At 34.6% G+C, this 26,727-nt stretch overlaps 1 protein-coding gene across 1 annotated transcript in view; it reads left to right on the plus strand.

Moving 5' to 3' along the window:
* Nucleotides 1–19,432, plus strand: part of LOC144436862 (QRFP-like peptide receptor) — a 35,464-nt gene extending 16,032 nt beyond the window's left edge. The window contains exons 2-4 of the mRNA XM_078125722.1: nucleotides 14,661–14,784; nucleotides 16,081–16,473; nucleotides 18,923–19,432. Coding sequence (XP_077981848.1) covers nucleotides 14,661–14,784; nucleotides 16,081–16,473; nucleotides 18,923–19,432 — 1,027 coding nt within the window. The remainder of the gene's footprint in view (nucleotides 1–14,660; nucleotides 14,785–16,080; nucleotides 16,474–18,922) is intronic.
* The last annotated feature ends 7,295 nt before the right edge of the window (nucleotides 19,433–26,727 follow it).

The raw sequence follows: 26,727 nt of genomic DNA on the forward strand, positions 1-26,727 counted from the left end.
GTCTAGAAAGTTATACATTTCCCTTCTAGTTTTATTTACACCCTCCTGATAATGCAAAACTTGAAATGAACTTTTAACTCCAAATTGTTAAAATGCGCTTATGCATTCATTTCACAACCCAAGATTGTACACAGATTTATCATCAATTACGCTTAAAGTAAGACGGATACCAACGCTGTAGAATAGTTGAGATGGATGACTAAATCATAAAAAGGTCATATTTAATGGACGAGATGAAAGAGATGGAGATGCATGGATGATGGCAAACCTTTTCTGGGATAACAACATACCACGTCAAGTTAACTAGATATTATCACTTCCAGATCTAGAGTCATGGTTTGGTTATCTGTGTATTTGATTATGTATATGTGTATGCATATGTATATGCACATTGTACATATATATGTGTATGTGTATTTGTGTGTGTGTATATATATATATATATATATATATATATATATATATATATATATATATATATATATATATATATATATATATATATATATATATATATATATATATATATATATATATATATATGCACGTGTACATGTACATATAAATGTATACGTACGAATATCACCGTATTAATAAACATAAGGCTTAATCCATCACTTTTTTGGCACATGTCTTTTTAATAAGAAAGTACGGGCAATTGCTTATCATGTTTATATTATTGCGTTTAAACAATTACAATGGATACTGTTAATTGCACAGGATGTGCATACCGACAATGTTTCCTTAATTTTGAATCCAAAGAGTATCATACTTGGCGTACACAGAAACACAGCTATGCAGGCGTCTTCTTCATCTTTTTCCTCGAAATAGTCTTAAGTAATATCCAACTATAGTAGTCATACATGCACAGAGGTAAGTTTATAAATAACGAACCCAGGACACAACAGCTGATTTACATGAATTTATACTTAGGCAGGACGGAGCAAAAGTTTGCAGTGTTACTGACAAGCGGCGATTGATCAATTAATCAGCGAGTGAGGAATAGTTTTGCATAGCCGAAAGGTTCCGAGTAAATGTAAGGCGTAACCACTAAAGTGGTACAAAGTTTAGCTTGTGGAATGAGACAACAATGAGAGGTTGTTATTAATAAATAAATTTAAGATATTGTGTTGAAAAGAAAGCCTGTGAGTGTAAGACATAAATGGAAACAGGGGGAGTACAATATAGTAGGACGTACAGGGAACATAGTCATGATGAAATGAAAGGAGAATGACCCGCATAATTTATAAGTAGACACAATGTTGGAACTTTGTTCTGTTCCCAAAGCAAGTAGTGTCTAGATTGTATAAAGTTGCAGTATCTTTTTGTGAAACAGACTCAAGTGAATCTAATAGAATATCGTTATCCGATTGTTGTTTGTTACCTGAGCTGGACTGGATTGTGTTTGTTTGACAATTGTTCCAGATATGTGTAGTGAAAAAAAAGGTTTAGCTGTTCGTAGTCCTGAAAATCAGAGCTCATCAGGATGGTGTTTTGTTAATTGTTTGCATTTCTAGAAGTTGCATTCTTTTACAAAGTATAACTATATTTGCAGTACATTTGAAAGTTGTACACGTATATTACTTGTCACTATCTATCGGCAGCGTTCTATAACAGATTTCTACAATTGTATCATTTCCGTTTGAGTATTTGACGTTATATGAAGAAATTGTTTTCAAGATACAACTTGTGCCATACATACTATCATACTATCAGATATATTATATTTACTCTTATTGAATCGTATCATACAGGATAAGGACTAAAGATGATTCAACATTACTAGCATTATTTTGATGCCAGCCAGATAAAGTGAAATAAAAAGAATTAAATCAACCTTAGATATGACGTAACCATGGAAATCAAACACTTTAAGGTCCAGTTAGGAATACTATAATGGTCAGGTAAATCATTCAAATATCACCGACGATGTGCTCTCAAAAAATTAGGGTATTCTCAGGAACGGTTTGGATAGAATTCTAGAGGAAATAAATGAAGCGTGAACTAACAGAGAACTTATGATGGCAGCTTAAAACCTAAAGTAATATACGGATACGATTATATGTGCCTAATGATGCTGAGATGCGTATTTGCCCTGCATACTGGCAGCAGTTACCATCAAACAGTGTCTTGAAATTCCAAATGACTACTTTCATTCGGACAGCTTGTGAAGTCATAAATTATGTCATAAGTGAAGTATATTCCTTACATATAATTGTCCCACCTGTTGTGCATAGCCTGAATGTCACTACACTTTTACCTTAGGCCCCTTAAACTTGCCCATCTAGCAAAGGATAACCAATGGTTACGAAATTATGCCTACTCTTGTGTTAACGTTTTGCCTTGTTAATTTAAGAGATTTTGGGTTGTAAAATATATGAGCTGGAAAGTTAATTTCTCTCCCTAAGAACATATCTACTTTGCTGACGGATGAGCAGTTAAGCATAAAGGTAGGGCGAATGTTAAATTTTATGTGGGAATAGCTTATAAATCGTACTAAATCATTGTGAAGTATTTTTAAATCTTAAGACAAAGATGCAAATGTTGATCGAAAACTCATTCACTTCCGTCCATGGTTAGAATTATAGCATTCATCAGCAATGATCGGATCTTTACAGTTAACAGCATTTGAGTCAAATTGTGAAGTGTTTGTTAGAATAATTGGCATCATGCTGAAACTTAGTTTACTATTCCCTGCGGATGCCCAGGTCGCTATTGCACACTCTATGCAAATAACCACATAGGTTGACCTCATTTGCGTATAGACGTTATGATATTACTTTTTGACTCAGATTCCAAGTTTGGCGCCAACTCCGCAAACAAATATCGTCGTGTCCGAACTAAGAGATCAAAGAACGTCATCGTTCGATAATTTTTATTTACCGTATCATTACTGTTGATCGATGGCAAAGTTAAATGTACGTGCCACGATTCCTCAATCACCAAATACATACATCATTCTATGCATATATATTGATAGCAAGATGGCGGATGAAACAAGATACACTCTTGATAAGATGATGATATTGTATGTTCACTTAAACACAATCGGTTAAGTAGTCAATATTTCTACTTAAGCAATACCTATCTTTTCTACTTATAAAACGAATACTGATCAGTCAAGTAGATTGACTTAAAAGTCGATAGATTACACTTTAGACACGCCGGCCCAGTACTAATGAAAACGGATATACAGGTACAGAAATGTTCAAACGAAAACTTATGGTCTCAACAAAACTCAAACCAAAGCGCTTCGAACAGTTCTGACTAGATTTCGCTCTGTTAACAGAGCAATATCAAAATACAAATAATTGTGATACACTGTTACAGCCGAGCCCATCGCAGTAGATTACATAGAATGTAAGATGCGTAAATTCTTCGAAGACTCCAAGGACTTCTAATAATGGGTTAGAATTATTTGCATTTTGTTTTCATTTCACAAAATGTCAGCGTGTCTAAAGTGTGGGTGTCATTATTTAAACAATAATGTACGTCCTCCCAGCCCATAATGGACGAAATGGATTTTACGAACAGAAAATATAATTTTAGTAATAATAATATCAAGATAGATAACCCGTGAATAAATATTATTTTATATGTTTTCAAGCGTATTTCATTATAGTCTCGGTTTAGGTTCTTTTAAATCACAAATGCCATTGTCACCCCACTTCTTTCTCGCATCAATTGTGTCTTAGTCTACCATAGTACTTGTTGCAGTTATGCCATTGTGGTGCATTTTCTACAACATGCTATCGTCAGTATTTCGTTTCCTCCGAGCAGATCAGATTAAATGTGCCTTTAATATATTTGTTATACTTAAATTTACATATTTACTATTTTCATTTTGCATCAGTTAAATGTTATTCAACCAATTGCAATTTTCTAACCGGGTATCCCTTCAATGAATAATGAATTAACAAAGTCTGTCATGATGGATTCCAATCAAAATTATAATTCCTAGATGCATCTTATGGTTAAATATATAATGATTTATGAACTTTACGAAAAAAACTAGAACAAACCCCATGGCTCTTTTTATGTCGAAGAATATTACTACTGTAAACTACCTATAGGCAAGTTATGGTATTATTATTAACCTTGACAAATATATCATTCTCACAGTGTTATTAAGTAAATGAGTCCAAAACCATATTAAAATTTCCTGAATTTTGATTTTTGTTGTTACACTTTTGACAATAGTGAACAGCCTGCTGACCTTTCATTACATCGAACCTCATATGAGTGCGTTTGAATAATTGAGAGGTTTATCCTCAGGTTAAGATACACCCTTTCTTTATAATACACTTTTTCTGATGACAAATACATGTGTGACTGTTGTCGTTACTGAAAATACATGTATGTATGTATGTATGTATGTATGTATGTATGTATGTATGTATACATAGAATATATGTGTAATAAATTATGATCTATACAGTTGTATGAGATGAATACGTGGACATTTTATTTAGTTTACAGTAGCAGTTACTTAAATTTGACCATTCTCTATTTAAGTACATTTTTTTCATTTGTAGATGATACGCTAGTAAGTGTCACAGCTAGATATCTTAGTGATATACTTAATATTTTCAAGACATTGTAAACACCAGTGTTTCTTTTGGTATATTTCCTTGCCAATGTCTTCTCTTGTGTACACGGCTTAATAAATAAAACAAAAAAAATAAAAATGTATGTATGTATGTATGTATGTATGTATGTATGTATGTATGTATGTATGCCTGACTGCCTATATGCCTGTATGCATGTATGCATGTATGTATGTATGTATGTATGTATGTGTGTGTATGTATGTGTGTATGCATGTATGTATGTATGCATGTATGTATGTATGTATGTATGTATGTATGTATGTATGTATGTATGTAAGGTAACTGGTGACTGATGTACCGCCCATTTTTTTAAAGTAGGCAATAACATGAAAGCCCTTCAAAATGAAGACCAATTAGCCTTCTATTGTGGTTAGCAAATGTTTAAGAGCTATATAGCAAAATGTATTAATATTAGTCATAAAACCCCTACTTTATAAGTAAGCATACGCAAATGTTTATCGGTAGTAATGTGGAATTAAGCCCTGCAGGAATACAAGTAAACATCACCTTCTAATTTATAAAATATAGTTTTCATCAAAATGCAAGGGTCAAATATCACTAAGACAAAAACGTTCAAGCATTCTATTACACAGATGCAACATGACATCTTAGTTGCTAATGATTAATGCTGGGAATAGGTTAGATTCGCATTGACCTCAAAGCTGGGCTGGCTGCAACTGAAATGTGTTTTGTTTGATACAACGAAGTATTCGTAATATTGTACACCCTAAATAGTATTGAATCACCTGAGGGTAAATATATTTTGTGTACCTGTATACATAATTTACTACAACAAATCAAACCAAATTGAAACTGGGTTCACAACCTAAAATCAGCCCCATCAACGGTGATTACGTGTTCAACATGTTACTGTATCACTTATAGATAAGACAATTTAGCATTTAAAGTGTATATTTGTTAGTATTATAGCTAAACTGCTGTAGGCTTGCTGTTTCCCTCACTGACATTACGTTTTTGACACAAAGATAAACATATTTCGATTCTAGACTAGCAATAACAAAGACACCACAAACATATCAAGATCTTTTGTTCAATCACATTGAACAGTGATAAGCATTTGCTATTCTTTCACAGTACAGTAAAAACAGGCTTCTAATGAATTAAACATTACATGTGGATTTAATGATTTTAATGGCTTCAGTTGTTTATTTTCTAACTGATAATCAACATTTCAACTTCATTACTTCTACATCTCCACTGTACACGACACCTGTAAAACACAAGCCTAAATCATTTTAGCTGTAATAATTGTCAGTTACTATACTGTGGTTGTCTGATCGAAAATGATTTTTCATTTACAACTATTGCAGTTTTCACATAGCGATAGAATAAAAACCATGCTTTCACACAAGATTTAACCATGTTACTAAACTAACTAAGGCAAATATTTAACAGATACAGTGTCTTTTTTTTACCAATATTTAGTGAATATGTACTTGATTACTTGACCCGGTTGCAGCTTCTGCAAATTTAAGACATTAAATGAAACAATTCTTCACTTTTTATAAAAATCATTTTATTTATATTTCTATGACACATCACGTCACTTTTATGCAATCTTCCTATGTCTTTCCATGACAATTTAAGTCAGTTGCACTTCAATTCATGTTCGATGATGTTTTAATACGAAACCATTAATTTGCTGTCAATTACACTCATAAACAAAACTGTAAATGTAATTTAAAATAAAACATTGGATAGTAAATCAATCCCTCAGGCGTAGATTGAATAGAAAACTGTTATGAATAAATATGATAGTAGTGCTGTCATAATAAATTATTTTGAGAGGTCAAAGATGAATCCCAGGTCTGCAAAAGCATAAAGGTATAAATAATTTATTTTTTCATCTTCTTTATGGTCAAATTTCTTATCATTGTCATTTCTTACCCTTACATGTAAAGTGCATTCAATTTGCTTTCTTTCTATCTTATATGAATTTTTGGGTATGCTAAATAATAGATACATTACCAATTATCGCAAGAGACTTAGAATGTATGTGTAATCATCAGATTATATATCCGACTTTCAGTATTAACTTGCAGAATTTTGAAATCTTAATGAATATATTTTTTGAATTGCAGGGTTCTTACAAGAGTGCATGTATGCTGTGAGTATATTAAATGTATGCAACTTGTCACATCGCCATACACACTCACCAAATAATACCATATGGCACTGGTATTCCTACTCACATGATAGAAAAGTCAGTGTCTTAATCCGACTCACCCGATATATCAAAATGTGATGACTCGAATCTCGACTAAAGTATGAATTTCAGACTAAATAATTATACCATATTTTGTGGTGAGATATAACGAATCAATAACTTGAGACTGATAAACCAGTCGCTGCTCAATATCCGTTGCCCATGGCATCAAAGCACAGATGTGGGTGATAAATCATTTGCAATATTTCAGTGGTATGCATTATCAAATTTGACAAAATAGGTCATGAAAGAAAACATATCAACTTTCTATGATCAAATCCAAATATTTTCTAATATTTTCAAATGTGTGAAACTGAATTGTTAATGTATCGGCTACACCATTATGCAGGTAGCCGGACAATGAAACTGTCTATGTGTGCCCTTAAGAATCAAATTTGGAGCAAAAATAGATTAATTTATCATCGTGGTCGAATATTTATTTTTCGCCTAAAAATAATCATACTGGGTTAGGTACGTACATCTCCGTTGACCATAGACAATGTAAGGAAAATTTCCCTTCACCGATATGTATGGCTTACCGTGATATTATATATTATTCCTCGATATTTTTCTTCATTAAGCCAAAGAAACTATGAGTTACTTGTCACTACGAGTCGGAAGGTTAGTTGAGACAAAACCCTATAGCTCATGAGAATTTATGCCCGAACAACGAGCAAATATTAGGGGATGGTAGAATTATACCCACAAGCATAATTTTTTTGAAATACCATGAAAATGAATGGCGATTTGAACGTTCAATGGGTATTTTGAGCACCTTGTATCGAAGATCTAGAGCGGCAAAGGCATAAACTCCTTGTTTTTATGTATGAATACGTATAACCTGGCGTGCGCGGGGTTTAAGTATTGTTGCATTTCTGACCTGACGTCGATCATGAGTAATTGCTCACACAGAGCTAGAGCCTCACACAGGAGACAACGTAATGACATCTCATAATTTGTACAGGCTCCACTGACCATAACACTTGTGCTAATGTTATCAAACTATATTTACACAACTCAACTGATGTTTACGATGAAATCGGAAAAGGGGAACGTATTCTTCACGCATGGTAAAAGCTTCTTGACACATCTTCACTTCACTGGGCTTGAGTTCTTGCTCAAGCGCACAGCATTAATTGATTGCAGACGTCACTGTATGTCAGTGATGTATGCACTCAGATTGTCGACGTCGTATGTGGCCATTATCTAGTTTGGCATAGCAACCTGATCTTTACGTGTCCAGGCCTGAACTATATCGATATATATATACATACTGAAATTGAACTTTGAAATGTGCATAACTAATGTGCGAGATAGGGACGTCATTGGCGCGGGGGGGGGGTGGAGAGGAGAGGGTCAATGCGTACTTTATTTGTACTGTACATTGACATAATAACAAGTTGTTGCACGATGATTTGTTATACAATAGTGACTTTGGCTATGTATATCTATATTTATATGTATGTATATGTATATGTGTATGTATATATATATATATATGTACAGTTTGTAATAACTTCTAATTTTACAACAGGAAATGGCAGAACGTGTGAATTGTAGTGCATTTTTCAGTTCACATCAGTGGGAATTCATCATAACAGTATGAATTACATTAACACAAATGCTGAATCGTGTGTTCGCATTCATTAAAATGCTGGAAAGATAACTTCACCACTGCACTGATGTATATTGTCATTGAATACATCATGGCTTCGTCTTTTATCAGAGAATGCTTAGGTCTAACACAATTTATCGACTCCCTCGAGACCACTCAACTTGACTTTGAAAAATACTCGGGATCAGATAATAACGTTTCAAGAATTGTGATTAAAATAATGTTAGGACCAGTGATCGAAATCACCATAAAAGGTGGATACGATATTGATACTATCGTAGCATGCATATCTAGGCTGATAGCAGACATGCGTCGTTGGTTCGGGGAATCAGTCGGCATAAGCTATGAATAACTAGCGAGTGATATTTTTTTTAGCATGATATTCAATAATTAATCATTGAGTGTACACTCTTGTTGTACCGCAAGGACTCGCGGTCATTTTCTACTGCGTGTGTAAGGGAGTCATGTGATCAAAGGAATTGTATTCCAATCATAGACTCCCATATGCTTGTTAATTCATGGCTGGATTGGGAAAACCAATCATGTTTGATAAAAAAAGCCCACAAAAGTTATATTTATTCAGGGAGAAAAAACAACTGTACCAAAACCGGCCTGTCTAATGATCGATCTACGGATTGGTTCCGCTTTATACAGACTGACTGACAATTTGATTTATGAGACTTCAGACGAGAATGGATTGCATGGGACCTATTGTCTTCCTCAGTTTACATTTAATTTCCATGTTAATAATCGAATATATTTGTTCGGATTAAAGTTGAAACTTGGAGCCTGGAGGTTACGAGAGATGATGGTGTAATTAAGCTTAGCCGAGCGCCACTCTTTGATCATTACAGTCAAACATCCCCGTATTTATTTGTCATCGCAGTTTTCCTAATACCGCGTTATTGTTATGACACAGGTGAATGGTTTTTGAAATGAGATGGTTTCCAAAAGGTCAAATATGATTACCGATATATTGCACGATATTTCATGTTTAGGATAATAAACTCAGTAGTGTAGCTATCGGGTGATAATCGTCACAGGTTGTAAAAAACACAACGCATTGTTTTATGACTTCTACAGTCACCCCCTTTATACAGAGACACTTTTAATAATGCGAGGGGTAAAATTTCAGCACATTCTGTAATCCATTCCGAACCGACCAAGAACACGACAGAGGTACAAAGCTGAGCGTAATAAATATGCGAAATACTAACTTTCTTATCTAATAAACGAATGGATAGAAAATTCACTCAATGTTCAAATTGCTGAATGACACTTAAAGTAATTATGGCGATGCATCAACCGTTTTTGCTTCTGAGATAAAAAGGCCGACAGTCAATTTTATGAATTCGAGCTCGACTTGACAAGTATATGCTTTCAAACTTCAATTCTCCTGCGTCACTATTAGTCTTAACAACCTCTCGACGCATTAGTGGAATGTTTTCTACCATGGCATGTATTATACTTACAAAATTGAGATCGTGCTGTTACGTGACAGAGTTGAATCAGAGACATAGATCCCGGGTGTAAACCAGCGATGCGTAAATCCTATGACGAAAAGTTCAGAAATTATGTCCTATATAATGTGTTATTTGCTCAGGTGTAACTTATGATAAGTCGTGGTTCGATTGTACACATTGTATCAATATATATTCCATTTGTAGTGGCATTAATAGTGTATCACCTTACAATAATGGTAACAACGTACATAGTAACAAGTCATGCACGGAATACTTATTGCAACACTTCAATATTAACCTTCACCATTAAATGTTGCTCAACTATATAGCATATAGAAGCGAGATTGGTTCATTTTATCCCCTTCACTGGATCTAATGAACTTTCCAAGTGTGATCCACATATTAAGAGAACTTCGTTCAATGCTAGTGAACTATTTGTCCCTATCGTAAAGCTTACCAATTACTGATAATATGAATTAGTACAAAGGAGATGGCTGTAGTTTTGTTCACATTTAAAATAGAATGCAGTGTTCTATATCATGTGAGATAACATATGTCTAGAGTGTATATTTAATATTTCACTATTTAATATATAATATTTTCACTGTTTCTGAAATTTACTTTGCAAAATTTAGGAGATTTCAATTACAAGGTGCTAAAAACATAGATAAGTACTCCTCGGTCCATCGCATGGTTCATATTTAATAAACGCTTTTTATACGATATCAACACCACCATATTCTTCTTGCATATACCAAGTCAAAACATGTAATTAAAGATAAATTTGTACGTAGGGATGGCGTTGATGACTTCACATCTTCCCTATCAATGATAAGTGACAAGACGCTATATAGTAACTTAAAGGCTGGGGATTCGATCCCACGTTCACAAATTACTGAGAAAAACATAGGCATTACAAATATGATTATTATTTTGGGCTCAAACAAATATAATGCTCTGCAAAACCCATGTGAACATTTAACAGTCAGATCCACGACAGGTTCGTTTAAGTGAATAGCGGTATATATTTTTGTGTATCTCCCAGTCTTCCCATTGTGTCTGTGGGCCCATGGGGAAAGATGAACATATTAATCCTTAGATTCTTAATATTTGTCTTGCTTTTTTGATGGTGGTTCTAGTGATGCGGATTGTTATTCTTGAATGATGATATTCTCCCCACACTTTGACGGGTACTTTATATAATCTTTCCTCTGCAACTCACATATTTATCAAGAATCTTCACTCGTGATAATTATGTCAGTATAATGGAACCTGTTGTCATAAGTAGTGCTGCAATAATGTCAACTACTTCCTCTGAGAAAAGGAATGTGTTGTTCGTCGGTTTGACCCCCTAATCTCAAGAGCATTATTTCCAATTACTTTCTGGCACTATTTGTTTTAGCCGCTGTTGGTTGCCATGGTAAAGGGCACACGAAGATCAGCTTATATATGTAATATAAAAAGCACATCACTTTTATCAGATCGGATTCATCTCCAATTATTGTTGAACATGTCACTTTAGCTTTCTACTAACCATCATGAAACTTAGGACAGAATCACGTGAAATTAAATTTAGTAGATTGAGGAAGGGACAGCAATATAATGACACCTCAGCCACCTGATATCAAAATATCAAATCAAGAGAAGTATGAGAGCACACATTTTGTTTAAGTGAATGCAATGTTTTGCTGGTGTGTGTTTAAATCGAATTACATGTTCGACATAAGGGGTTAGCCTTCGTAGTGCGAAAGTCAGTTCAGTGCAACACCTTGCGATATTTCAGACCAAATCAAAAGCTTCGAAGCTGTCAGCGTGGACATTTTTTTGACAATTTTGCTTATTAATTTACTTCAAAGGAAAATATGCAAACCAATTTGTCACCTAAACTATCTTTCTGTCTGTGAAGGCTGTTGTACCTTTTAGATTATATGTTATTAACATGTCAAGTGCTTCTCTCTCTGTGTCAAGCCCCAAAATCCTTAATAGCAAGGTTTATATCTCTCAAATCTAAATTAAAGTTTTGTGTAATCGTATTGTGTTTCATCTAGAGCCGGAAAGCTTGATATAAGTATCTTGTCTTTTCATGCATGCAATCTGCAATCTTTCAGTATAGTTTGACAAATGAACCTATAGGCGTAGTTCAAATCTTCAATATGAATAGATCTACATGTTCACATATACGCACGAATGCATATACCTTTCGCCAGGTGGTATATTTATCATCTACTACCTCGTCGTTGTCTTCGTCTCTGTCGTCGTCGTCGTCGTCGTCGCCGTTGTTGTTGTTGTCTTCTCCCTGCATTTCAAGGCTTTGAGATTACAGCGACATGGTTTACAGCATGGATTAAGAGAGATGTCTTATTTTTCTTTTGATGCTAAAGAAATGTCTTGTGAATTCTGTCTGTCTTGAAAGGGTAGCCATATGTATGAGGATTAGGTATTTATTTAGGATTTTTTTTAATTTATAAAACCCTTTTATCATTTTCCTGGGTGAAATATCTGTGTGAAACAACATCGACAAAGTCTGTGTCTGAAATTGCAAAACATTGCAAAACGCCATAAAAAAATGTAAAAAAGGGTGTTTTATTGTACTTACAATGACAACAATATTACACATAAATTTATTAATCTTTTGCAATTGAATTAAAAACAAGGACTTAGCCTATCTTGTTGATCGTTTCAAGTAGGAACACATTGTTTTTTCAATTTTAAAAATCCACCATAAATACCAAATCATCATCCATGTGCCATATAGCCACTTTACGGTGAAAATATAAGTCATAAAACATCTAGTCATTTCACCACCAAGTAAACTACTAGTACTTGGAAAAAAAACGTATCCACAATACACACTATATAATAAGAAATAAGGTAAGAATGCAGACAGAAAAAAATCATTGCCATGTAAAATGAGCATATATAAACCCTTCACAAAAATTAAAGTAAATGACTTAAGTTTAATTCATCCGCTCTCCAAATGACTGTCAAATTCTCCTCGTATTCACTTAGTTCGATACAAGAATTGCAAAGAGATTAATGTCAACACGAATCAGCGGTCTCACATTTTACGATTACATAAATGTCATGAATAAATTACTTGCATGGCACGGTTAATACATTTATGTAATTATTGGTTGCATACAGAATTTCCAGGACATTAGCGTGTTCTATCCATTAATGTGTCAAGTCATTAATTGAGAAAACGTGTACCTTTGTAGAAACATTAACTCAAAGCCAGCTGTAATGTCATGACCTTTAATGACGCACTTTGTCATAATTTGAAATTTTTAGTAATATAAATATTGAATTTCTTGTATTCATTCGATTCAAAGCTTCCCCGGGGCTGCTTTATATGTTTTAATGTGCTGAAACGCAATAAATGTACATTTTAATGATTGCTCATTGTTTTTTATGACAACGCACTTCGGGAAATTACTCGAAGTCTGCAATACATTTATATTAATGTGAAGACTGTGTCTGTGTAATAATGTAATTACTCCCTAAAAGTGATCCACACGTTTCAGCGCCAGCTACTTCATTTTGGTTATTTCTTCTGTTCATCATATGATGATATAGTTATGCTATGCTATACTATGCTATGCTATGCTATGCTGCACAAAGCTTTGCTATATATTAAGTAAACATACTATTCTACGCTACACACCATCTCAAACCATACTATAACGTGCTATACTATGTACTTTTTGTATGCCGTGTCATGCGATCTATGATACATGTATGTGATATGACTCGCTATACTATACTACTACTATAATACAAACTACAAGCTAAAAGTGTTTTCAGAGTAAAATTGAACATGAAACTGATAATCGGAGTTATCGCCACTTTATCGAAAGTTTTTACGACATAAAAGAATGCACATACCATGGGAGTAAATCAACTACGCAAATCGCTCTTGGGTTGAGACATACTCGGTCGGTGCTACTCAGTCATAGACATGTAGACAGCTGGACACTGAATGCCAACTTCATGTGTTTTTCGAACTTTTATACTTTATAGCAAAATGGCACGGCATCGTTTGATTTTATAGTTGTGAAAATCTGGCAGTTCCGACACGCTTCTACTGCCAAGTCGACGTTGCGGATATGCCGCCGGGTTTTGCCTTTGATTTACCGAAAGCTTGTACCGTAGTACTAGTGTGAATCACATAACCATTAGCGGGTTTACGCATTTTATTCCTATCGAAAACAATACTGACGTCAGACTTCATTGAAATCTGTCTGGCAGAGGGTTGAAGAGTCTTTTGAACTAATCAGAAACTCTTTAGTTTCACTTGTCGCCTTGTGTGAAGGATCAATACAAACGTTGCGAGTATACATTGAAAACAACAAAGGCGTCAGCTGACAGAGTGACATAGATGAACAAATGTCAACGTGCAATTTACCAAACTCCAAACAATCTGATTGCGTATCGGGACAACTGATGCTATGCTATGCTATGATATGATATGATATGCTATGCTATGTTCTGCTATACTATGCTATACTATGCTCTGCTCTGCTCTGCTCTGCTGTCCTGCCCTGTTCTTTTCTATACTATCTTATCCTATGTTATGCTATGTGTTATAACTAACTGCGGGGGAATTCTCCACACTGTCATCATAAGGCCACATGAACCAACGTTGCCTTTAAATGTTGACAAGCGTGACATTTATCCAACTACTAAATGTATAGTATTTGCAATATAACATTCACTTCATAAATCATTTTTTATCTTTATAACAGATACTTTGTGATTGTTCACCCACTATTGGCCAAGTCTGTTGTTACACCTGGTCGAGCACGTAGAGTTATTATATCACTATGGTTACTTGCAATCCTGTATAGTTTCCCACCTCTCTATTTCAGGGTATGTTGACTTCAACTTTTTCTTGTCAAATTACCAAGTAAATGATTATTCCGATAGAAGAAGTTTTATATTCTCCTTGTTAATAAAGTAGACTAACTCTCTCATAAAACACTGAAAATATGATGATTGGGTGTTCTTTCATGTCAATCTAGATTTACCTTACAAAACATTTATCATGCTATGTACTGCTGTTTTTATTAACTTTTGAGCTGCTCAGAAACAATTTCTTTTTCCAAGGACTCTAAAATATATATATTACTTTAATTTCAAATATTAGTATGATATTACATGTTGGATTACATCGATTTCAAATACGAGCGATGCGACCTATATATGTTGTGAAACACCCGGGTGATAACATTAATCTTAAATTGACTCCGTTAGGTGATCAGTTTTGTAGTGATATTGTCAATCAATCAACATTCAAAATACTGACCTGGTTCGGAATACCATACACTGTAGCTATTACTGTTTTGGTATTTGAGTGTCATCTGTCCTAAGGCTTATATATTACTTTATTTAAAATTACCGACTGTAACAATTTCCACTTGATTGACGATAATGGCGTGATTTCCGTGGACAAAAAACGATTACTTGGTCATTATGATAAGAGATTGTAAGGATAATGGTCTACCATGCTAGCTTAGAGGTCAAATAAGATTTGGCCTGTTACTGCAATTTTACTTAAGTGGAAAGAATAAACTAGGTTGAATGACTTCAGATTGTGATTTTTTTGCTACTCATGAATACTCGCTGTCACGTCATTTTACGTCACATGAGAAATGTTGGTTTAGGTTAAATCATTAGTAGATTATGAATGACTTGAAGAAAGATAAGTAAACTCACTAGTATAATATGTTCAAGTATTATTGAATGAAAGTGAGGAACATTTTCCGCTATCATCGGCATCACAGTACACATGCATAATATATATTTTTAAAAAGGCATTTAGAAGCGAATCTGCGTCCATTAAGAGTAATGGGTTGATTAATTACATACAAAAAAGGGCCTGCCAGCCAGAAGCGTGGTTTATTCGAATATTTGCTATAGCATTTGAATATTTGATCATGTTTTTTTTTGCTTTTAATTATACCACTTGTAAAATAAAATAAGTCAAGTATACCTTTCAGATGTCCGACATTAAATGAAAAAAAATGCTTGGTAGAGTACAACTTAGGCAATTCAAAATTTGTATTTAGATGGTGGAATGTATAATCATTAAAGATGTACACTAATAATATCAGTTTTTTATCGATTTTGATATATTTATACTGTCTATTTCTGTCTTGAACACAGACACATAGGAAATGGGCATTCGAGGGCATTCCTGTTTACTACACTTGCAATACAGAATGGCCAAATGCACATTTGGGTAAAGCCTACTCCCTCTACCTGTTACTTGGGATGTACATGATACCTCTGTTTATCATGACGTTTTGTTACTCTCGTATAATATACGAATTGTGGATAAGCACCAAAAGATGTAGACAAATGCAGATCATACAAAGGCGAACCTACCAAAGCAGTCCAATGCCATCTCGATGTAACAGTCAAGCAAATGGAATCGACGTGCCTGTCAATGTTACCGTCAATGGCATGGCAGAAACAGATGAATCGACCGCAGAGATGGAATATGAAGATCCCCAGTATACGAAAAAGAAAGTTGACATTGACCAGGGTCGGAAGCAGGTAAATAAAGGTTGCTGTTATTATTGTTGATGTTGTTTTTGTTGTTGTTATTGTTATTGTTGTTGTTGCTGTTGTTGTTGTTGTTGTTGTTGTTTCTGATGATGATGATGATGATGATGATGATGATGATGATGATGATGCTGTTGCTGCTGCTGCTGCTCTTGTTGTTGTTGTTGTTGTTGTTGTTGTTGGCTGTTGTTGTTGTTGTTTTGGTAGAGGATAACGGATTGTTTTAAATACACACAGACCAAAAGATACCTTATTAAAATGTGGTATATGCATGAATCCAATCCACAGTTATGGCCAATTTGATGTCGAATGTATATTTTGAACGACGTTCAGTTTTTGCAGGATGTAAAGCTCCTTGGTTCAATCTCAGATGTATACGGTAATATTGTATCATAAGGGGAGACATTTGGATTAGAAATGACCAAATTCTTGTTGATGTGCCACACAACTATTGTTCTTACCGATCACTTTAATCCTAATTCGACATGGTCGTTTAAGCCACATTTTTAGTACATTACAACAATCAAATTAAGGTATAATTCTTTAAACTTGGACGTCTAACAAAGTTAAATATATTTTAAGGTACAATAATGTATTGCTAACTATTTATGTTTACGTTAGTATTCACAATCGCCTTGTATTTTCATTAATTATATTAATGCTAATTGCATGAACTGAGGTCAAGTGATAAATGAAACAGTATCAAACAAGACGTACATAATGATAAACCATTTTCTGGTTATTTTTCTCACTGTCGATGAGGTTTTCAGATTCTATGAAAGGCTAATAAGTCATTACATAAAGGGTATGGGCTTAATTTATTTCCTACATTCTGTCCATGTTTTGAGAATAATGAATTATTATTACACATGTACCAGAGATTTCTTGCATTGGTGCGTGCGTTTACTAATGGTATTTCCACAGCAGTACACCCGGGGCAATACAGAAAACATTATTGCATACCTATGCAAATAATATGCAAATGAGACGCGATCGTCTGCTGCACTTGAAATCGCGTTATCGCGCTGCATGACTTTTATGTTCCTGTTTCATATAAACATGTGTAGTAATAAAAGAACCCCATGCCACACGAGTTCCAGTATGTGGGTACTCGGGGGTATTTGCACGAGTGGCTTGCAGTGTTTTCTGCTACACTTTCACAAGTTACGCTCATGAAAGTACGGTCGCAGAGAACACTGCAAGCACTTCTACAAATACCCCGAGCACGCCACACTTGCAATCATGTGTCATTGGGGGTTCTGTCATATTATTTTCACAATTTCAAGATAGTCTAACATTAATGTAGTGCACTAACGCTGCACTAGCTGTTTAAAAGATGTTTACTCGTTACATCGTACACTGTGAATAGTACTACATCACCTAAGGGTAAAGTATTTCACGTAGATCAAACCAAATAATTGATTTTAGGGCCCGCAACCAAAAATCAGCGCCCTCAACGGCCATCACGTTTTCAAACTATTCATGTACTTATGGATAATATCAACCACTGATTAGCATGTGCAGTGTCTAAATATTTGTGTTTTAACAGTTTTAGTGAATATATTGTGGTACGTTGTCTAGTCGACAAATGATACGTTACAATTAGTACAGATTCAAAACTGAGCTTCGGCTAAAGATTTAAACTGTGCCACTACACTACCTACACATAATATTGATCACTAACTAACAGAAACAGTATCGTTTTATAAAATAAGTAAGTGACAATTTTAGTGTATATATATATTTGGTTATTTGATGACAAAATGTCCCAGTTGCATCTAACTTCAACTACTATATAGTTAATAATGTGGCGTCGGAAAGATCAGCTGTTGTTTCCAAATGCTTTGGGGAACAAAGTACAAATGTACTAATACTGACATACTAATATAAGCCTGTATGAACCACATAGTTGACGCCAGACATTTAAAACTCTAGAATGTTGCCTTGGTCGACAAAAATAATACTAACGCTAAATACATATCATCGTCTGGTTCGAAAACATTTTAACACTGACTCGGCCTACATTTTCTATATGCTCGAGCAATCATTACCTTAGCAGATTTTTATTCCATTACTGTCAGTGTAACTACGTAATCTTGCTATATTACAAGCAACAATGCCATTGGAAAAAATCATTTACAATAATAATCTAACGGTAGACGCTCAAATAAAATGTAGCAATTTCACAAAGATTATTTGTACAGCTTGATAATGAATGTGGCAAAGTTGCCAGTAATGATGTTTTGAGTCAGACGACGGAATGTTGCATTATTAAAGGATTCTGCCTAGCCAGACGATGAAAAGTAGCAATTTGTATAGTACACGTTTGCTTCCGACGGGGTTCTGTTTTACATTTACTTGTATCAATTGTAGCTTGACCAATTTGATCACCACATACTCAATTCTATACCTAAAACTTTCCAATCTGTTCTCTCTCCAGGTAATCATTATGTTAGCTGTTGCTGTCACCTTGTTTATGGTCTGTTGGGGTCCTGTGCTTTGGCTCGTCGTTCTTATTGAGTTTGGTCACGTCTCCAAGTACAGTCCGATCAAAACCTACCTGGCTATCGCATTCAATCTGCTCTCCTACCTCAACAGTTGCATGAATCCGATCTGTTATGCGTTCATCTCACGTACCTTCAGGGAGTGTTTTTATTGGGCTTTATCATCGGGTTGCCAGGGAACAGGACCGGGTGGCATGGCAACCAGTACCTACGTTACCAAGAGTGCCGTCACGTCGTTATATTTGCAAAGATTAAAAAACTCCGACTACACGGTTACTCCTGACGCGAGTCCAATGCTTCAAAGACGGGAATCACCGAATCCCAGCCCGTACCTGGGTGGACGCCCCATGCACGGTCGCAATGAAATAAGACCTTTAGGATCGCAGAGCCCAGCAAGCTCTAGACGATCCCCAAATCCTAGTCCATTTCTTGGACGACGCGAGTGAGCATGAACCCATTTATAAATAACAAACGCATGGCCTAATATATCGGCTTAAATTGTGCTGTGCGAAACGTTGAACTTGGAAAAGGAATTGTTGACTCCATATATTGAGGCAACATATTGGAATGATATATATATATATATATATATATATATATATATATATATATATATATATATATATATATATATATATATATTGGGGGTTATTCGTTACGTACACACACACACACACATATATATATATATATAGTAAGGACATAAACTAAAGCGTAACGTCGAAAGGTAACCTGGACAATGTGTAATTAAAGGTTTCGAACACAATGCAGCTAGAAAATTATAATATTACCTGACAGTTCGTCATGTTCGTTAGATACTCTTACTAGATTTACAAAATCTACTCAATCTACATGTACTATACAAACGTTATTTAAATTGTAAAATTGTATTTATAATTACTTGGTGTGTTTTTTTATTATTTGAGATTACATCTTTTCAGAACAGCTCTATCCCCCCTGTGCAACAACAAAATAATTTATTAACCACCGAATTTATAGTTACGTTACACATTTTGCGTGTCCGATTTATTATGTTTTCATCGCCGTATGTCAACATGTGATATGTATTGAATATTATGTATGAGATTAAATAAATGTCAAAAAATCATATCACATTCTGGTAAGGATTGTGTTGCAGGTCTTCATATGGACTAGTGGTCGCTGGTCGCTTATTCTATTTACGAAGTCCGGTATAGTTTAGCGCGGAAACTGATATTGACGCATACTTCGATGAATAATACGTTGATAAAAGGTCACATCTGACTAGTTACATTCCGTTCATGGATAATAGCTATTCTAGTCAGTGGTTTGTCTTGTCCTGATGAACTGTGCAGAAGCAAACGTGCATACACTTGTCGTACGCATACATGAAGTGCGCCCCCGCATGGTAGCATATTTTGGGGGAAATCTGCGCTTGGTTTTTTATTTTGCTGGAAACATGCATATGTTCACATGTTGTGGTTATTGTATCAATGTCCATTCTAACAAAACAGGTAATATTGGTGAAAGGGGTATTTTTTTATTTCCTCACAGCGAAACTTCAAATAATAACAGATTTGCTCAATATACCACTGCCATTAAAATGAACTATCAATATTAATTAGTATTGTTGCCAGACTTTGTGACATGCATTAGTCTAGTATCTGGTAAGGCCGGCGTACATAAGCGACTCGAGCGTCGAAGCTGCGAGAAGAAATAAGTGCCTTGTCACAAACGAACTCGCGATCATTTCTCATGGTTTTACCACTCGGGCGCACTTCGTGCACCTTGCAGAAATAGACATATCACGGCGTATGTGACTAATTAAAAAGCCGAAGTTTCAATCCCTGTCTCGAAATAGTGTCATCTTCTCAATGGAGCAATGCGGCATTGAAGAGCATTTTTAACTTTCCGTTAGCAAAATAAATATCATCATATTGGACCAGGTTTGGGTTGTGCAGTTTTGATTTCCCCTTTTTTTAATAACTTGCATATTTTGTTTATATGGATATAACTCCAGGAAATAAAATTAAAATTGATATCTGGAGAGTCATTGCATGTTTTCCATATCACATAATTAAGAAATACCAATTGGAAATCTTGTCCACCCCTCTTTCAGTGATACACCTTAGCATTATATGGGTATTAACAGACGTGAATATTTATCAGATGCACACTGAATATTCATAACTATTTACCTACAGGAAATAAGATCTTAGGAGCAATCATTGCAGAATTAACAACCACACGGACTATACACGTGAACAAAATGAAGAAAATCATTTTTTTACTATACTTTGCTATGTGATGAGTGTGCACGTTTGTAAACTCTGTTTATCACAGTATCTATCGGTAACCATGGTAACTTTTCAACGAGAGGTTCATGGAAACGGTCAGATAGTTACAAATAGCTTGATTACTCAAAATGTGTCAATATGTCTTTATCACCAGTCTTCCAAATATAACTACAGGGGATTTTTTGCAAATGTCTTATTGCATAAATTAATGAAATTTGACACGTTGATTGATATCCAAACTTAGTAGCTGGCTTTCAGAAACTATGCTGTTATTACTAATAAAATAGTATTTAATCTGCGAGACATTCTGATTAACACTATAAAAAAGAATTTTGTTCTGCTGGTCTGGTTACATATCCATCTTCATTAATTGTTAATATGTAAGTGTCGTTTACATTGGCTTTAATAGTGAATTCATGAATACCTGATATCGTGTGGTTGATGTTAAATCATGTCTCACGATATACAGTTTGTCTGTATTAGGCCTAAAAAAAAATAATTGTTTGATTCCGGATACCCGACCCCACCTAGTTTTTCACTTTTTTTACGTATTCGAAAAAAATAATAAAATCGCAAACTTGTTTGAAGTCTCGCGAGAAATATAATAGTGGATGCCGAAACGGACATCAACTTAATATAACCTGTTCTGTACATCTGATAATAACACACAGGCTATTTGGAAAATAATAGAAAACATGAACTAGACACTCATACATGAAAAACAATAAAATACAATACAATAAAAAAAAATCTACCTACCCCACCTATTCAAAAATTGAGCGTAATCGGAACCACATTCATTTTTTATAAGGCCTTACATGCATCATTAGGTGGGGTTCATGTTCCATGCATATACACCTGCGTTTCTCCTTGAGTAAAGCAATCGATACACGTTGAGACAGTAAAGTCAAGGTTAACTGTGATTTCTACCAAACTATGACTGATCACATCTTATACTGTTAAACATATATCTATACCCTAGCCATGTTATACAACTGAGAATAGAAGTTGCCCTGATACAACATTTTGATCCCTCTCACCGTGTACATGACGCCCCCATGAGGTGACGCGCACTATTAACTCATTGACTTCGTTTTAGAAGTATTCTCCTAAGATCACAACTCCCTCCCTTGCTGTCAAGCATTTAAGGCTTTGCACGGATTTCTAATCGTGCTGTGAGAATATCACACTAGAGAGACTAGAATACATACACTTGTCAGCTCCTGAACTTTGGAACTCTCTACCCCTGGACATTAAAACCTCTCCCAATGTTAACATTTTCAAAAGACGCTTGAAAACCCACATATTTCAGAGAGCTTGTTCATCTCCTTTCTAACTCTAAGCGCCACTGAACATTGTTTTCTTTGGATATTTGGCGCTATATAAATTTATTAGATAGATAGATAGATAGATAGATAGATAGATAGATAGATAGGTAGATAAAAATTCCTTATTGAATGGCACAGCCATGCTAAGGGCGCTCATGAAAGACCCACGAAAATACACGTTAATGAAAAACATATGACCATATCCTATTACCGGTAGTATCATGTGTCTTTCAGTTAAATTTAATATCAAATTATTTACGACCTTGTCAAATGAAGTAGGTCGAACGTTTAATGATAGGGGTTGCTAGCTATCTACAATAAGGTCAACAACTACTGACTACCTATACTTTTATCTCTGTAATGGTCGACTTACATTTGTATCATCTTTACATTTGACAAGTATTCGAGCTGTTATCATCCCGAACTACACAGCAGCTCTCTCTCCTCCCTCCCTCCCCCCCCCTCTCTCTCTCTCTCTCTCTCTCTCTCTCTCTCTCTCTCTCTCTCTCTCTCTCTCTCTCTCTCTCTGACCGTTTTGCAGAAACCTTGATCACTTTTATGACTCTAGTTAGATTGACTGTATGGCCTTTAAAGTCATAATGCCTTATATGCCTTTATAATGCCTTTGCACTTATTTTCATGTTGATTATCCAACTCATTTGCCAGATCACTTTATGATTTCTGTGGCTTTTAGGCTACCACATACTCAGAATAATCAATGTACATAATATATGTAGTTGTAATCTGAATGAATCACACGAATATTTTTTTGTGGACAGATCCTAACCATTTTGTCAAGGGTTTAAATGATCCAGTAGTCAAATGTAACCTCTATAATTTAGTCAGTAAGAATTATGAATCTGATATGACTGGTATTAATTCATTAGTTAGTGAATTTATTTATACGCTTCACCCTGCTTGTAAACATCTCAGAAAGAAATCACGGAATAATAAGAGGGAAACTAGTAAGCATTGATATAATAACAGTTCCTGCTATCTTTCGAAGAAAGAGATCATTAGGACTGGAGAATTACTGCATAAATCTACAAATGATCTAGTTTTATGGGGGACACACACAAAGCAATAGGGAACTTGCAATCCAGACTTAGCATGCTCAAACGCAAATGACTATGGGATTATCTGTGGTTATCGTAATACCTAATCTGGAGCTACTCCCACAATTGTCAGGGTAATTATGAATTGATTATTTGTGGTTACAAACAATGTATCAACATTGTTTACAATACTAATTGATTAGTATTTATTATCACATTTCCCATGCTGCAACATTCAACATGGCGGATTTGCAAGTTCCCTGTTGCGCTACAGCACAAGGAATATTAGAGAGATTATTGCAAATGCTGGAAAACATTTTCCTAATTTGAGTACTTGGTTAACATACTGAATGATCCTGAACAAATAAAAGCTTAATAAACTAAACAAACTTAAAAATAAAAAAGAAAGATTATTTAAATGACAATAACACCATTGCTCATGTAGGATTGGATCAGTGTAAATCGCTTACTCAAAATGGCTTTATATGTTCAAAAATATTTAGATGCTGATTTTGAAACGAAAGTCAATAGTTAGCTTCAGCTCAATAGTGGTTTTGCTTTCTCCTCTGTTGAGATACTTGATTCTTCCATAATTGTTACCGACGTTTCTGCTGCAATCAAAACACTTCAATCAGGTAAAGCGTGTGATGTTGATTGAATATTAAATGAAATGTCGAAATATGGTTCAGCCGTACTAATACCTACTTTACTTAATACAATTATGAAAAGTGAAATATTTCCATCTAATAGTCTTTGGAGTAAAGGTTACATTGTCCCTATTCAAAAGTCTGATTAGAAAGATGACACTTAATATTATATACAAATTACTATAAGCGTTGTTAAGCTTTTTTTACGAGTTCGGGTTTAAATTAATTATAATTCAGAAGAACAATTTGTTAAATGATGAGATATTTCAATGATATAATAGATATTTTCAAAATCTTTGGTAGTAATACCTTTAATTCAATTGAACATCAATGCTTTTCTTTTGCAATGTCACTTCTTGTGCACACTGCTTAATAAATAAATAAACATGTATGTATGTATGTATATGTATGTACACATAACACGATTTTATGGTCTTCATTTCATTCAGTTCCATCTGCCTAACCCCCTCCCCATTCATCACTATAAACGTGACGTCGCAAATTTCAGTAAGTACACTATGAGCATTCACGCGTTACCTGCCAATCGCAATATTTCATGAAAAAAGGCAATGTACTTCCTACAGACTAATCCTAACTCTGACAAATTAAATGGCTCTGGTGATTTATGGTCTGTGTTTCGGTTAATCTAACCGACGACAATGATAAGTTGAAAACAAAGTATGTATGTACTTCTCACAGGCACAAATCCGATTTGAAGATCACACAAAACCATTAGGAGTTGATCCTATTACTCACCAGAGCCAATGCTCTGTGTACAATAGCTTACAATACGTTAAAACCCCAGAGATAAATCTCATAAATCCATTACCTTATTTTTTTTTAAAGTAGTGAATATCATGAGATGGATTTACAATGTAAAGTCATTGTTTTTAAAGTGTCCCATTGTAATATATCAGATATCGATAACATAAGACAGTTATTATTGCATGGTAAAATATTTAATAATTACAATCATATCTTCCAATATCGATACATCATTTGTAAATTGCTCATATTTCGTTGATAAGATCAGTGTGCATGTATATATTAATCGATAAAAAGACTATTAAGCTACGGCGCTCTCTCTCTCTCTCTCTCTCTCTCTCTCTCTCTCTCTCTCTCTCTCTCTCTCTCTCTCTCTCTCTCTCTCTCTCTCTCTCTCTCTCTCTCTCTCTCTCTATCTATCTATCTATCTCTCTCTCTCTCTCTCTCTCTCTGTATCTATATGTATATATATATATATATATATATATATATATATATATATATATATATATATCTTGAGGGATATGTAATTTGGTATATATATATATATATATATATATATATATATATATATATAATGCATGAGTGCTTAGCTAATGATGTCTATACTAAAGTTCATAAGTCACGAATGCTGAGTATTCAAACCAGCTAATGGTACAGTTATTAATCTCTCTATTTTCTCTTCTTAGACAATGGAGTGCACATGAAAAGTTCATGAAGTCACGAATGAACCCCAATGAGTATTACAAACCAGCTAATGGTACAGGTTTATTGAAATTCCTCTCATTTTCTCTTCTTAGACTAAAGCTATAAAAACCGCCTTTGAGAAGTAAAATGGGATAATTGAATTACAGTTTTCTCCTGAGGGTTCTTACACGCACATGCAAGACAGCCATCTGCTTGATGGTTTAATAAATTATAAGGGGGAACACGTACTACGTACACCTTGATCGTATTCTGGTTATTTTCTTCAGCTGTGATTTGAGTATATGATTGATCAATGACCTTCTGAGAATAATCTCATGTTAATCTTTCCACTGCAGTTGCACTTTTGCAATTATAATTCAATTACTTTACTTCGAGAACAGTAATAAGAATAAACCTCCTAATATCTGTGACGTAGAATTGAGTTGCTAGATTCATAGTCACATTTTTGCTTGTATTAGTCCTCCGTGGCAGGGACTATTAGAGTGGATTCCGCCAGTCCCTATGGAATACGTCATATCTCAGGATGCAATATCAAACCTGGCACAAATTAAAGGTGACATATCATATGGCACATATGCATGTCACCTGATATTATCGACAGGTGCAAATTTCACCGAATGGCGGCCATATCTGTAGATAAATATCTATTTTCACTCCATAAGTAAAAAACTTACAGACATTGACCTTTGACCGTGAAATTTAAATATCAAAATTATTCCTTGCTTGCATATCACATTTAGTATACAATGCGAATGCCCTTGAGTGTAATTTGTGATTCTTTTATTATATGGTGGTCATATTTGTAGTACAAAATCATAACTTACTGCATATTCTCAAAATTCAAAAACTTAGTGAACAGTGTCTATGAAGTCAGGTGTCTGTCCCCATATTATCAGGTGTAAGCTTTCCTTTAAAACCTTAACTTTTAACCTTGACCTTGATTCTCATAATCAAGTTCTTTC

The sequence above is a fragment of the Glandiceps talaboti genome, chromosome 6 (assembly GCF_964340395.1).
Source record: "Glandiceps talaboti chromosome 6, keGlaTala1.1, whole genome shotgun sequence".
NCBI classification, from domain to species: domain Eukaryota; kingdom Metazoa; phylum Hemichordata; class Enteropneusta; family Spengelidae; genus Glandiceps; species Glandiceps talaboti.